This window comes from Ammodytes marinus (genome assembly GCF_949987685.1).
Source record: "Ammodytes marinus genome assembly, chromosome: 1".
In the NCBI taxonomy this organism is placed as follows: domain Eukaryota; kingdom Metazoa; phylum Chordata; class Actinopteri; order Uranoscopiformes; family Ammodytidae; genus Ammodytes; species Ammodytes marinus.
Genome location: NC_137230.1, coordinates 23,995,081 through 24,008,306, shown reverse-complemented (window position 1 = coordinate 24,008,306; position 13,226 = coordinate 23,995,081). Strand labels below are relative to the sequence as shown.

Here is a 13,226-nt window from a genome sequence, read left to right as displayed (position 1 = left end):
AGCACCTTCATTGAATAACCATGTTAACAATCCACAGTATTACATTTATTTTCCTTCCCTTCGCCAAGACACACTTCAGATACCGTGTGTCTGGGTTAATTTACACGTGGCAAGGGCAGTTTTATACTTATGTCATTAATTATCTAATCAAACACAATCTTTGTATTAATTTTTGTCAGCTCACGCACAGTAGACTTTTCATGAGCCAATATTCTCTTTGTGTTGTAATACAGCACAAGGAGTGGAGGGGCGGAGGGCTGGGATGAATTCCTCTCCCTTTGTTCTTTATGAACAAAGCAGAGGTGCATCATGCACATCCGCTGTACTCTGCAACTATGCAAAGATTTCCTTGTAATTGGGTGATATTTTTTACTGTAGTTTCCTGCCGCATGCGTTTCCATTACATTTCTGTCATAAAATGCCCTCCTCACTGTCGTCAACCTAAATGAAATGACAATACTTAGTGTGTGGAATGGGGAGCGTGGAAATGGGCTTAACACTGGGACCCATAAACATAAAGTTTAATGCCACCACCAAAGGAGTGGCCAATCGCAGCATAGCTTTGCAAATCAAAGAATAATAATCACAGATTTTCTCACCCCGCCGTCTCAACAGCTTAATATAAATAAGTTAGCGGGACCCTCTTTTGTGCTCTCATTTTCTAATCATCACCAATTTCCTTTCCCTACATTCCACTTCCCTTTGAATTGTGCACTTTGCATTTTCTTGCATCCAAAATGCACAATCCTCCATCCCACCCCTGTTGTACTGCACATTCTTTTCATGTATTATTGTTATGGTGCTGTTCAGTGATGGAGACCAGGCAAAAATAAAGAAGGCTGAAATTAAAAACACGAACAAAAACAACAAAGAAACCCTGCAGCATACAAAGCAATCAAATGAGTTGCTCTGACGTAGGGATCCATTTGTGGAATAAGAGAAATCACTGTTCAGCTAATCTCAGTCTGATGTCCAGAGGGAGATTTCCCACACAGGAGCGCTTTATGGGCTCATTTGTATAACCACAGCTCTGACTGTAAGTCAGCAGGCTGCTAAGAAGGAGAAAGCCATGCCAGCACAGGACCATAATGGAAGTAATATATTAACCCATACTGGGCAATTTCCACAGACAAGTCAAATGATGCCGTGATTGATTTTTTACTGTGCTCTAAGTGTTAACTATTAACGCTACTATAAATGGAATATAGTCATTGTTGTATATCATCTGTTCAGACGACTGTAACCAGTTTGCTCTCCATTGCACATTTCTTTTTATTGCCAACCTCACATTCCTTTCATGATTTGTTTTAACATAATTAAAATATTGTTTTAATGTATGAATGTGATTGGGTGGATAAATAAGTAGATTAATGGAAAAGTAAACAAATAATGTAAATATTGCTGCCTGAATAAGTTATCAATGTAAGATTGTGTTTCCCTTTTAGTCTCACCATAAGTCACAAGTTTAACATGTGTTCTTCTCTTAGCGACACACACACACACACACACACACACACACACACACACACACACACACACACACACACACACACACACACACACACACACACACACACACACACACACACACACACACACACACACACACACCACTCGTTGAGAAACAAATGTTGTCTTGTGATGTCAAGGAACATTGCATACAGTGGTATCTCTAAGGTAATTACACTGAACTAAAGGTCTGCTGTGACTGGGAAGGCTTGGCAGGGCTAGACTAATGGGAAAGCTGATTAAAATGTGTTTCATCCCCCTAATGAAACTCATCTTCTCAGCCCGCAGCCTACAGAGAAGTTCAACAGTAGTAGCTACACAAGGTCCACAGAGACATTTAGCAGCATGCTGTTATTCTTACCTTTACATGTTGGTCATAAAGGTTAATTTTCTTTAAAGAAGAACTTTTGAACCAAACAGCTATAGCTACTGAATCATTTTAAGACCTATACCTATACTGTACATATACTTTCATCTGACGGATGCTTTTGTCCAAAGCAATTTAGCATGTGTGCATCCTCCTTAGGAACAGATCTCTTCAAACATTGCAAGTGTCCCACTCCCGACAAACAGCCAACAGCATGTTGAGTGCTAAAATTCAAATGCTTTGAGTCTTTAGAAGCACTCATCTATGGGCACAAAGGTAGTAAAACTAGAAACTATTTGGCAAAAACACAAAGAACTCTAATTACATGATGACACACATGGCTGCGCTTCTTCCTGACAAAGCCATATGGTTGTCAAGTGTTTTCCTACTCATGCCCATTTTGTATTATGGTCTGACTCACAATGAACTCCACAAATGAAAGGTGCAGTATGCAGGATGGTGGCTCAGTTTATAAAACTGTAATTTTACAGCATGGGGTGCTAGGTTAAAACCATTTGCATTTCATGAGCTCAACTCTTTTTTAACACATATCAATGATTTTTAAATTGCCCATAGACATGAATAAGACGTCTGTTTCTGTGTGCCGACCCTGTAACATTATGGCAACCTTCCCAGTGTGTACCCTGTCCCTGTGTCTCGTCCAGTGCTTGCTGGAATACGCTCAAAACCACCAATAACCCTGCAGAGAGGTCAAGCAGGTATCAGCATTCTGGTGTTAAGGTTTCCTGGGGAATATCAGGTTGTTTTGCTCATCTACTCACACATTCATCAAACATGTCTTGTTTGGTCAGTTTGTTTTCACAAAAAGTGTTGACTGATTTTCTCTATCCAGCAAAGATTATGTACCAATATGTGTGAAATGAGAACTGCAAAGTGTCAGTGCCCCCTGAAGATGTCAGGAAATGGCTGCTGGATGCCCCTTCCTGTTGACAAACTAGGACAGCTGTCCTTGCAGTCTTTTTAAATATTATTTAACCAGTTTAAATTGAGCAATGGATTCTGGGACAAAAACAACACAGTACGCAAATGTTTTACTTTATATCCTCCTACACAAATATAGGGTGGTTCATATTCACAGATCTCCCACAGAAAGATATCATTTATTTTTGGGATGAGCTTTTCCATCCAGACTGTTGTGATGTAACTATGATGGCTGCCAATCCAACCAATACTGACTGAAAATAGTATTCCTCAACCCCTATTCCAATAGCCTGGCTCCACCCGCCTACCTACTTCCGCTCAAGTTAGTTAAGAATTACTTAACTAACAGAGAACAGTATGTGTCGCTTAATGGCTATTCTTCTACCAAGTCCAGAATTATACATGGGGTGCCACAGGGCTCAATACTGGGCCCTTTATTATTTTTGATCTATATAAACGATTTAGCCATGTCTTGCAAACATCTTTTTCCTGTATTATTTGCTGATGACACTAATCTTATAGCAACTCATAATGACTTTAATTATTTGATTGACTGTGTGAATGATGAATTATGCTCTATTGCCAAATGGTTTCAAATTAATAAATTAACACTTAATGTGAAGAAATGTAACTTTGTGATCTTTTGCAACATAAATAAGTCTTACCCCAAAGAACAAGCAAAAGTACTTATTAACGGATCAGAAATTATGCAAGTAAAGGCAACCACATTTTTGGGAATTCTAGTTGACGAAAGACTTAATTGGTCAAATCACATAGACCTGGTTTGCAAAAGGTCCACAAAGATGATGGGCATATTAAGGAAAGTTTGTCCTTTAATTCATCCTTCTGCCCATTTAACTTTATATTATAGTTTTTTGTTTCCTTTCCTGAACTACTGTAATCTGGTCTGGGCAGCTTCATATCCCAACCATCTCAAAAAATTATGTATTATTCAGAAGCGATTTTTAAGATTCATCTCACATTCAAACAGATATGCTCCGTCAGCACCACTTTTTATTCATTTTTATATATTTCCAATTCACAAATTGAATATCTATCTCATATGTTTATTCATTCACAAGTTTATTTACAGAAACCAAGATCTCCCGGAAAGCTTTCAGACTTTGTTTACTTATTCATTTAACGTACATTCACATCGCACTAGACAGAGCACCAATAACAACTTATCTTTACCCTTTTCCCGCACATCACATCATCAATTTAGTATATATTACAGAGGCCTGGCTTTATGGAATGTCTTACCTCCCCTTTTAAGATCCATATCATCCCACTCACTCTTTAAAAAGCAGCTTAAAAAACATCTTATCTTTTTGCGAATCTTCTAATAACCTCCTGTCTTCTCCTTTGCTTTTTTCTTTTTCTTTCTAATTTTTTCATTATCTTTGACATGTATTTATCAAATTTTTTTTCCATCTATTTTTGATTATTTTGAGTATTTATGTACCTTGTCTCCTTAATTTCTAGAGTTTATTCGTTAACCTGAATATGATTTCATTGTGATTATTGACAGGGGTGGAACTCTGTACAAGCCCATTGGGCTTCGTTCCCTCTTTGCACCATTAATTGTTAATGTGTGCTAAATAAATAAACTAAACTAAACTAAACTAAAAACCAATACTGACTGAAAATAGTATTCCTCAACCCCTATTCCAATAGCCTGGCTCCACCCGCTCAATTTTCCTTTCACTTCAGTAGTCAGTCTGGGGGTGGGGTGTGTTAGTGGGATTCTGCTCGTCCAAATTTTTGGCGGTCCAATCAGCGATCAGAGCGAGTGGCTGAGAACGATGACGTCGAAGTCGCGCTCCAGTTTCAGTTGAATGCTGCGTTCCTTTATACTCGGAACTCGGAAATTTCCGACTTGGTAGTTCCAAGTTCCGACCTGTCTATGTTCCAGGGCATCTGCTCGGGAAAGTATGGACGCCTACAACCTTTCTCATCCAAATAAGTTAACGTTAGGCTCTAGCAAGTTACCGTTGCCAGGTACCGGTAGATCCATAGACTACAATATAGTGAAGTCGGAAATTCCCTATTTCCCTGTACAACTGAAACGCACCGTCAGAAGCTGGCTCATGACATACGTCTGACCAAACGTGATGTGATTGGTTGGCTAATCCAGAGTGGCACTGGGCAGATCCAATAGTTTTAAACTTCAACAGACACCCACAGAGCCGGCCCGAGGCATAAGCTAACTAAGCGGCCAGGGGGGCCCCCTCAAAAAAAAAAAAAAAAAAAAATGTAGTTTGTGTGTTTGATATTAAGGCGAGACACGGCAGGCAAAAACATCGTTTTTTGAGCACTGGTCAATTTTGAGATTTGTGTCTATTTAGCTTCCATAACATATCTTCTTTCATACTAGTATGGATAAAAGGTCCAAAATATACGTTTTAGGTGTTTATTTTACTAAACTTTGACTGCTTGCGTCTGTATTTTGCTCCTAAATTCATCAAAAGTGAGCATTCTAACGTAACATACAGCACCGCGACCGCTGTATGAATCATAATAACCATGGTACTGTTGGAAAGCTCTGAATCTCAAGTACAACGTTATCGGATCCAAATATGGTCATTTCCTTTGTATCGGTAACCAATCGTGAAAGTGTGAGGAGGGATTCAATGCTAGGAACGCGACCTCATTGGCTAATGCACATTTCTGACGATGTGATTCGCTAAAAGGCATCACGTGATGCTAGCCGCGGGTAGCTCGAAAATCACAAAATAAAATGGGAAAAACGCCGAAAATATGCCAAACCAACAAAAAAAAAATACTTAATCAATTGGCTATGGACATTACATGATCGCCATTTGAAGGGGAGAAGTGTTAAAGACATGTAAATCACGCCGAGAGATAATCGGAGGGGAGATGGTGGGGAGAGAGAGCGTCTGTTGCCGACAGGAGCAGGTTGACAGACAGTGGCTAATAATGAATTAATCACGTTTAAATTAGCATGTGGATGTAAATGTTACTATGCTATGGTTTATATATGTTAAGCAGTGGTAGGCCTATATGGCATTGAGGGGTGTAGGGCCTAATTCAATAAATTACTCTAGCTATAATCAGTGATTATCAGCAGAATTCACGTTTTTATCTTTAACGGCCGTTTTCTCAAAATGAGCTTTTTCCAATACTGTGAGAAAGATATCTCAACTTCTAGACCACTGACATCAACCAAAATTTATATAATCATCCATAGCACTATTTTAAAGGTTTTTACAGAAGGATTTGTTAATATAATGTTAATTGTCTGATTTATGATACATTTTCCTCCTAAAAACATGCCTAAAATGCATTTCTAAGACATGTACATAGTATTTTTTGATTTATTAAATGAAAAAAGGCTGTATCCAAAATCTGTTCTGTAAAAACTTTAGAAACTAATATGTGCTTAAAATAAAATAGAGATTTTAACTCTGGCTTTATCCAACATCTAGATTTTTTTCTCGAAAAATTACCCAAATTTACGCATAATTGGTTAAATATTGCCATATTTGCATATTTAATAAAATATTAAAGAAAAACATGTAATACAAAAAATAATTGTGTTAGTGTCAGTAATCAACTGGCAAAGTTTCATGATGATATCTATAAGTTAAAAAAAAATCCCTATTCACCTGGGGTGTCTCGCCTTAACATCATATTATGCAAATGTGAGTTATCATACAACAAAAGGAATACAATGTTTTGGTAGATAATTAATAGCCTAAAAATGTAATCAGTTCATCTGGGAGGTAATCCGAAATTATCTGATCATGTCACGTTCACATCCATGCACAGTGTGTATTGAGTTTATTTAAAAACAATTGGAAATGGGGCTGCCCTCAGTTGCCCATGCACTGTGTATAGTCTATAGCCTATTTCAGCCTCACAGTAGCTGGACAACAGAGTTCTTCTGCTTCGTTCCTCTCACTGCATTTAAATGCATTAATTATATTACAGAGAAACATGTCCCGTAAAAGAAAAAGAGCTCCAAGCCCAACCCAGAGGACCCTCCATAATATTTTATTTTGTATTAATGTTTTTATGGAAAATCCATGTGTCCTTCTTCAATAGCTTCTAATTCATCTCACCCAGTGTCTCCAAATTATTTGTTCACACAAAATTTCTCAGATTTAGCCTCTTAATTTTCCTCTCAAAGTGCACCAGATTCATGCATTTCACTTTAAAAAGGTTAAAAAAATCTCCCGGGGGGGCATACCCCCGGACCCACCTAGGAGGGTCTGAATCTCGGCTGTCTAATATTTTCGCACAGCTGCACAGTGGAGGCACTAGCGGAAAACACTGGGTGTGTGAATGATATTTGACAAAGATCTATAGTTTCAGCAGCGCTAACATTGGAGAGGGGCCCCCCAATCATATTTCGCTTAGGGCCCCCTGAAGGCTTGGGCCGGCTCTGGACACCCGCCTCCTAGTGAGTGAACGTTTGCCAATTACAGCACTTCCAGACCTTCTGTACAAATGAAATGAAGTACGACGGTCTGGTTGGACCAGGCTACTATTCCAATGCAGTCATCTAACTTTTGCCCCAACATTGCCTAAAGTAATTCGCAATAGGCTGTTGAGACTGCATTATGATGCTTGTGGTTTTAATATATCTCTCATTTGGTTGTAGTTTGTAATGCAACTGTCCACTCAAAGACAATGTTAATATCTGGAGTACTTTCAATTCGGGACTCTCCACCATTCATGCCACCCTCAGTCTTTTCATCCTCTATGCTGGTTCAATTAAATTGGAAACCCAATATATTTTACCCCAAAATAACAAATCCCCAACTCAACTATTTACCATTCACCAGTTTGTCTTGGGCATAACTTGTTTTTATACATATCATTGCCCGACAGTCCAAATATACAATTAACTGTCAACAAAGAAGACAAAAGTAGACTCTTCATATTTGTTTGTGCTCCCATTAACTTGAATAATCTGTTTATGTTTAGCTGCAACATTTCGACCCAACATGTTACTTAAGCCATTACAGGTAATGGAAAGTGTATTAAAACCTCATGTCACAGGTTGCACTCAATCAATCTAAATAACCTGTCTTATTCACGCACCTTATGTTTCCTGTCAGTTTTGACAGTATAACACACTGCGAGCAAGGATTTACCACGATAGCTGTGACATTGCAGAGTGAAAAATGCTCAATTATAATGTTGCCAACTCTCACTTCCCTTCTCTCTGTCACTTATCACACTAGTGATGAATGGCTAAGTGCTAATAAATAATCTTGCATTCTGGGCAGTTTATGGAGATGGACTACCATTAATTAGAGTAACAGACAAGTTGAATATATCAAGAAGATGCATAATGATATAAAGGTTCTGCATATCGGTCTTCCCTTCTTCCACCTATTTTAATCACCTTTTCCAATAATTGTAGGTATCTGTGAGGGAAACTGTAAGAAAAGCTATTTTGTTAAATTGGTCTTAACACGTTATTTAAGAAAAAAACAGAACTGATTGTAACGCTGGCAGGTTACATACGTAAGCAATACGTCTACATGACCCTGTTTTCGCCCACACTAAATAAATTAACATTTAAAGATTCACTGCAATGGCATAGGACAAATGTCTTTAAATGTCCCACAGCATCACATATTTGCCATCCAATTTTTAAAACCCAAGTCACTGACTCCGTCCTCCTTTAGCTACCTTAATATATATATTTCTTTTGTTTATTTTATTTATTGGGTTTTTAATTTTTTTGGAACAACAAAAACACATACACAGGGAACGGGTGTCTCCGGGTTTAAATAAAATCAAAATACATCATACAAAACATAATAAGCTTTCATACAAAAAAGTGTACAAATACACATAAAAAAACAAAAAAACAAAACAAGTAGCGACTAAATAAAGTTAGTGGGGAGGGGGGGAACTTAATATCATTTTAACAAGATGAATGTTCCTTACTATTCTAGCAGTTATAAAATGTTTTACATTTATTTAAAGAATTGAGCTGTGGCTAAGTGGCTAACGTTGATGCTAATGTTGCTAACATAAGTTGATATAGGTTTAGGGAGTCCAAATTTAGGAGGCTAGAATATTGAAGATTAACTAGGAATAGACACTTTTTCGGAAAGTGGATATATTCATTTGTAATCAAGCCTGAGACATACAATCATGAAAAAGTTTGGGAACCCCTCTCAGCCGGCATTATAATTGACTCTGCTTTCACAAAAAAAATATAAAAGTGGTATGTCTTTAATTTACCAGGAACAGCTAAGTACTGGGATGTTTTCCAAACAAAGATTTTTTGAAAAGCAGTATTTGGTTGTATGAAATAAAATAAAATGTGAAAAACTGGCTGTGCAAAAATATGGGTACCCTTGTGGTTTTGTTGATTTTAATGCCTGTAACAGCATGTAAAACTGATGAATTTAAACACAAAGTTGGTTGGATTATGTTGTTAAGCCTTGAACCTCATAGAAATGTCTGTTTAATCATGAGAAAATGTATTTTAGGTGCCTAAATGCAAGTTGCACTTCTCTTTGACTCTCTGCTGAAGTGAGACAGAATGGGATCATCAAAACTGCTCCCAAAAGATCTTAAAAACAAAGATTATTCATTATCATGGTTTAGGGGAAGGCTACAAGAAGCTTTCCAAAAGGTTTCAATTGTCAATTTCTACTGTAAGGAACGTTGTCAGGGAATGGAAGGACACAGGCACAGTTGCAGTTAAACCCAGGTCTAGCAGACCAAGAAAAGTACAAGAGCGGCATATGCGGCGGATTGTGAGAATGGTTGCACACAACCCAAAGATCACCTCCAAAGACCTGCAAGAACATCTGGCTGCAGATTGTGTATCTGTACATGGTTCAACAAATCAGTGCAATTTGCACCAAAACATCTGTATGGCCAGGTAATGAGAAAGAAGCCCTTTCTGCGCCCACGCCACAGATACAGTTGCATGGAGTATGCAAAAGCTCATTTAGACAAGCCAGATTCATATTGGAAGAAAATGCTTTGGACTGATGAGACAAAAAATAAGTTATTTGGTCTTTATAAAAAGCAGATGTTTTGGTGCAAATTGCGCTGAATTGTTGAACGATGTACAGATACACAATCTGCAGCCAGATGTTCTTGCAGGTCTTTGGAGGTGATCTGTGGGTTGTGTGCAACCATTCTCACAATCCTCCACCTATGCCGCTCCTGTTTTTTTCTTGGTCTGCCATGCCTGGGTTTAACTGCCACTGTGCCTGTGTCCTTCTATTTCCTGACAACGTTCCCTACAGTCGAAATTGACAATTGAAACCTTTGGGAAAGCTTCTTGTAGCCTTCCCCTAAACCATGACAATGAACAATCTTTGTTTTTCAGATCTTTTGGGAGCTGTTTTGATGATCCCATTCTGTCTCACTTCAGCAGAGAGTCAAAGAGAAGTGCAACTTGCATTTAGGCACCTAAAATAAATTTTCTCATGATTAAACAGACATTTCTATGAGGTTCAAGGCTTAACAACATAATCCAACCAACTTTGTGTTTAAAGTCATCAGTTTTACATGCTGTTACAGGCATTAAAATCAACAAAACCACAAGGGTACCCACATTTTTGCACAGCCAGTTTTTCACATTTTATTTTATTTCATACAACCAAATACTGCTTTTCAAAAAATCTTTGTTTGGAAAACATCCCAGTACTTAGCTGTTCCTGGTAAATTAAAGACATACCACTTTTATATTTTTTTTGTGAAAGCAGAGTCAATTATAATGCCGGCTGAGAGGGGTTCCCAAACTTTTTCATATGACTGTAACTTCAATTAGATGGCTTTCGGCACCTGTTAAAGCTGCTAAATAGCCGGGCATCTGACCATATTATCTATATGCGATGGACTTCCAGCCCAATGTTTTGTGAAGATAACGTGTAAAAGCCTGTCCAATATTCTTCCTTGTCACTTCATTCTTTTTTTCTTCCTGGCTGTTACTGTCCTCTTCTGTTTCATAGCATCAGCCATTATTAAATAGTACAGAGACCAACATGGTTTCTCTGGCCTCTATTTAGCTGCAGGTTGTTGTCTGAGTTAATGCTGCTAATGCCATAAATCACCAAGCTCCTCCCTTTACCAGGGTTACATAGTGCTAAAGCAGGCGACCGGGGCGCTCTGTGCATGGCTTATGCACCATTCGCCCTGTTTACACTTATGAGACTATTTGACTGACTTTGTAAGGTGGACAAATTATATATTGTTGCTTTAATTTCACTGCTAATACAATAATGGACATGCAAGTTTTATCTAAATGAATGTGTGGTTGCTGAGCAATGTTAGGCAAGGTTGAATGTTATGGACCTAATATTGTGCTTTTTTTAGGTGATCGTTTCTGTCTGAACTATTTACCACAATAGGGAAGAATAACCAAGATTGAAATATAAAGATTTAACCCCACTTGCATAATTGGCATCACAAATGACCCAAAGGAGGATGCAACCACTGACATTTTGACTCCATGTTGATCTTCACTGATGATGTTCCTATTTTTTGCCTCATTATTTTTCATATTAATTTTCTGTGGAGACAACTGCTTGTATCATTTGGTTGAAATGTAGGCTACAGTATGTCGACATCAGCTCAAATCTGTGAGATGTACATAGAAGCAAATTTAAATTCATGTTTAAAATGTGTGCGTGTGTGTGTGTGTGTGTGTGTGTGTGTGTGTGTGTGGGTGGGTGTGTCTGTTTGTTGTGGTGGAGGTGGTAGCTGTTTATTTATTTATGTTTCTGATTGGCATGTTGCCATTCAACATAGTCAGGACTCAGGACCAACACAGCATCAAATAAACGTCTCCACCTGTGTTGGATAGCTAAATAAAGCTGCAAGGAATAAATACATTGGTAGCCAAGATGTAAACAGAAAAAGTGCGAGAGAGTTTACTATTTTAAAGAGTCAGAAAAACTGTCTTAATAAAAGCAAGTTTGGCTCACAATGTGGCCTGTGCTGATAAGAAGCACAAGTTGGATGCTACAGTGCTGCAGCTGACCAGATAACCCCCATTCCCTCCTTTCTCTGTTCTTTTGCTCTGTGTTGTTGCTGGTCATCCGAAAGTCAGTTAAAGACAGTGATTTATGCCTGGGGCTTCATGCAGCATATAGCCTCATTACCCACGGCCATTTTGAGAATCAGCAGATAATTACAGTATACATCATAGACCCCATGGGGCAGCAGATTCAGTCTATTCCACTTGCCTGCCGTTTAGGCCACAGTACCTCAGGAAAGAAAACTGGATTTTAACCTCATTTGGGGAAAATTATAATGATACTACCATTTTTATATACATATACGTTTATAAATACAAACACACACACATACATATACAGACATATATAAATATACACACATATAGTTAATGATCTCTTGACTAATTGTAAATCGCTATACAGAAAGGTAAAGACAGCTAAGAGTCAAGCAATTATTAGCCATGTAAAATAGGTTTGAAAAAAATGACTTTGACTTTAGAAGTATTTGACTTATTGTGTTTAGTTTTCTTTGAAGTGGGCTGAAATATATTGGTGTTTGTAAGTCTGCTTGCACAAGCCAGAGTTAAATAAGCAATCCTAACCGATTTTCTTTCAATCTTTCATGAAGGGAACATTAACTCGTGCCCGAACTGAACTGAACCCCGAATATCTGGACCTCCGTCCGCGAGCCGAGCTGAACCCTGAATATTGGACCCCTTGCACCCCTTTAGTGAGTACTGATGTTCCCCTTTCTCACTATCATCATAGATTCACTTGAAACAAGTCATTACTTTCAATACACTGAAATTACATTGTACAGCAGTTTTACTCTTAAGATCCCACGCAATGGCACTTTCTCATGACTCCATCTATACTTGCATGCTTCAGTGCACCAAAATAGACTCTACTTTCTTCAGATTTCATCCTTCTTCCTTATACAATGTTTATTATAAGTATATCTGCCTCTTAGTTACTGTGACATATTGTACTAACAAAATCATTAAATTCAAGGCCCAATGCGACGCTAATATACATGCCATCTTTACTTGAGTAATACGTATTTATCTCATTACCTCCATGCTTAGAAAACACAGTGCTTGATAGTCATCTGGGGGTTAGAGTGGGTTTGCTTGTGTTGCACGCTGGTGAATCTTAATGATGTCAGGTTTGTCTTACTCTCTGTAATCAACTACAGTGTGTCAACATAGGGAAGGTTTCTTGTAAGCTAGTCTCTTCGTATTCTGCATCCATTGTAAACCTCAACACCAGGATGATTTCTATTTGCCCTTTTACGATGCAGGAATAATTTGCTGTCTGTAGATTCCTTCCCCATCATTGTGTTGTATACACACAGAGGTGGTTGGAATTTCTAGAAGCTATCTGCTGCATCTTGTTACCATCTGTCTGTTGCCAATATATCTGTATCCGACTGTTATTTCTGA

At 38.1% G+C, this 13,226-nt stretch overlaps 1 protein-coding gene across 1 annotated transcript in view; it reads left to right on the top strand.

Annotated features, from left to right (window-relative positions):
• The window catches only part of pcdh9 (protocadherin 9), a gene marked incomplete at both ends in the record, with an annotated part of 193,109 nt that overhangs the window by 48,189 nt on the left and 131,694 nt on the right, over positions 1 to 13,226 (top strand). Inside the window, one exon of the mRNA XM_080026310.1 lies at positions 12,413 to 12,514. Coding sequence (XP_079882436.1) covers positions 12,413 to 12,514 — 102 coding nt within the window. The remainder of the gene's footprint in view (positions 1 to 12,412; positions 12,515 to 13,226) is intronic.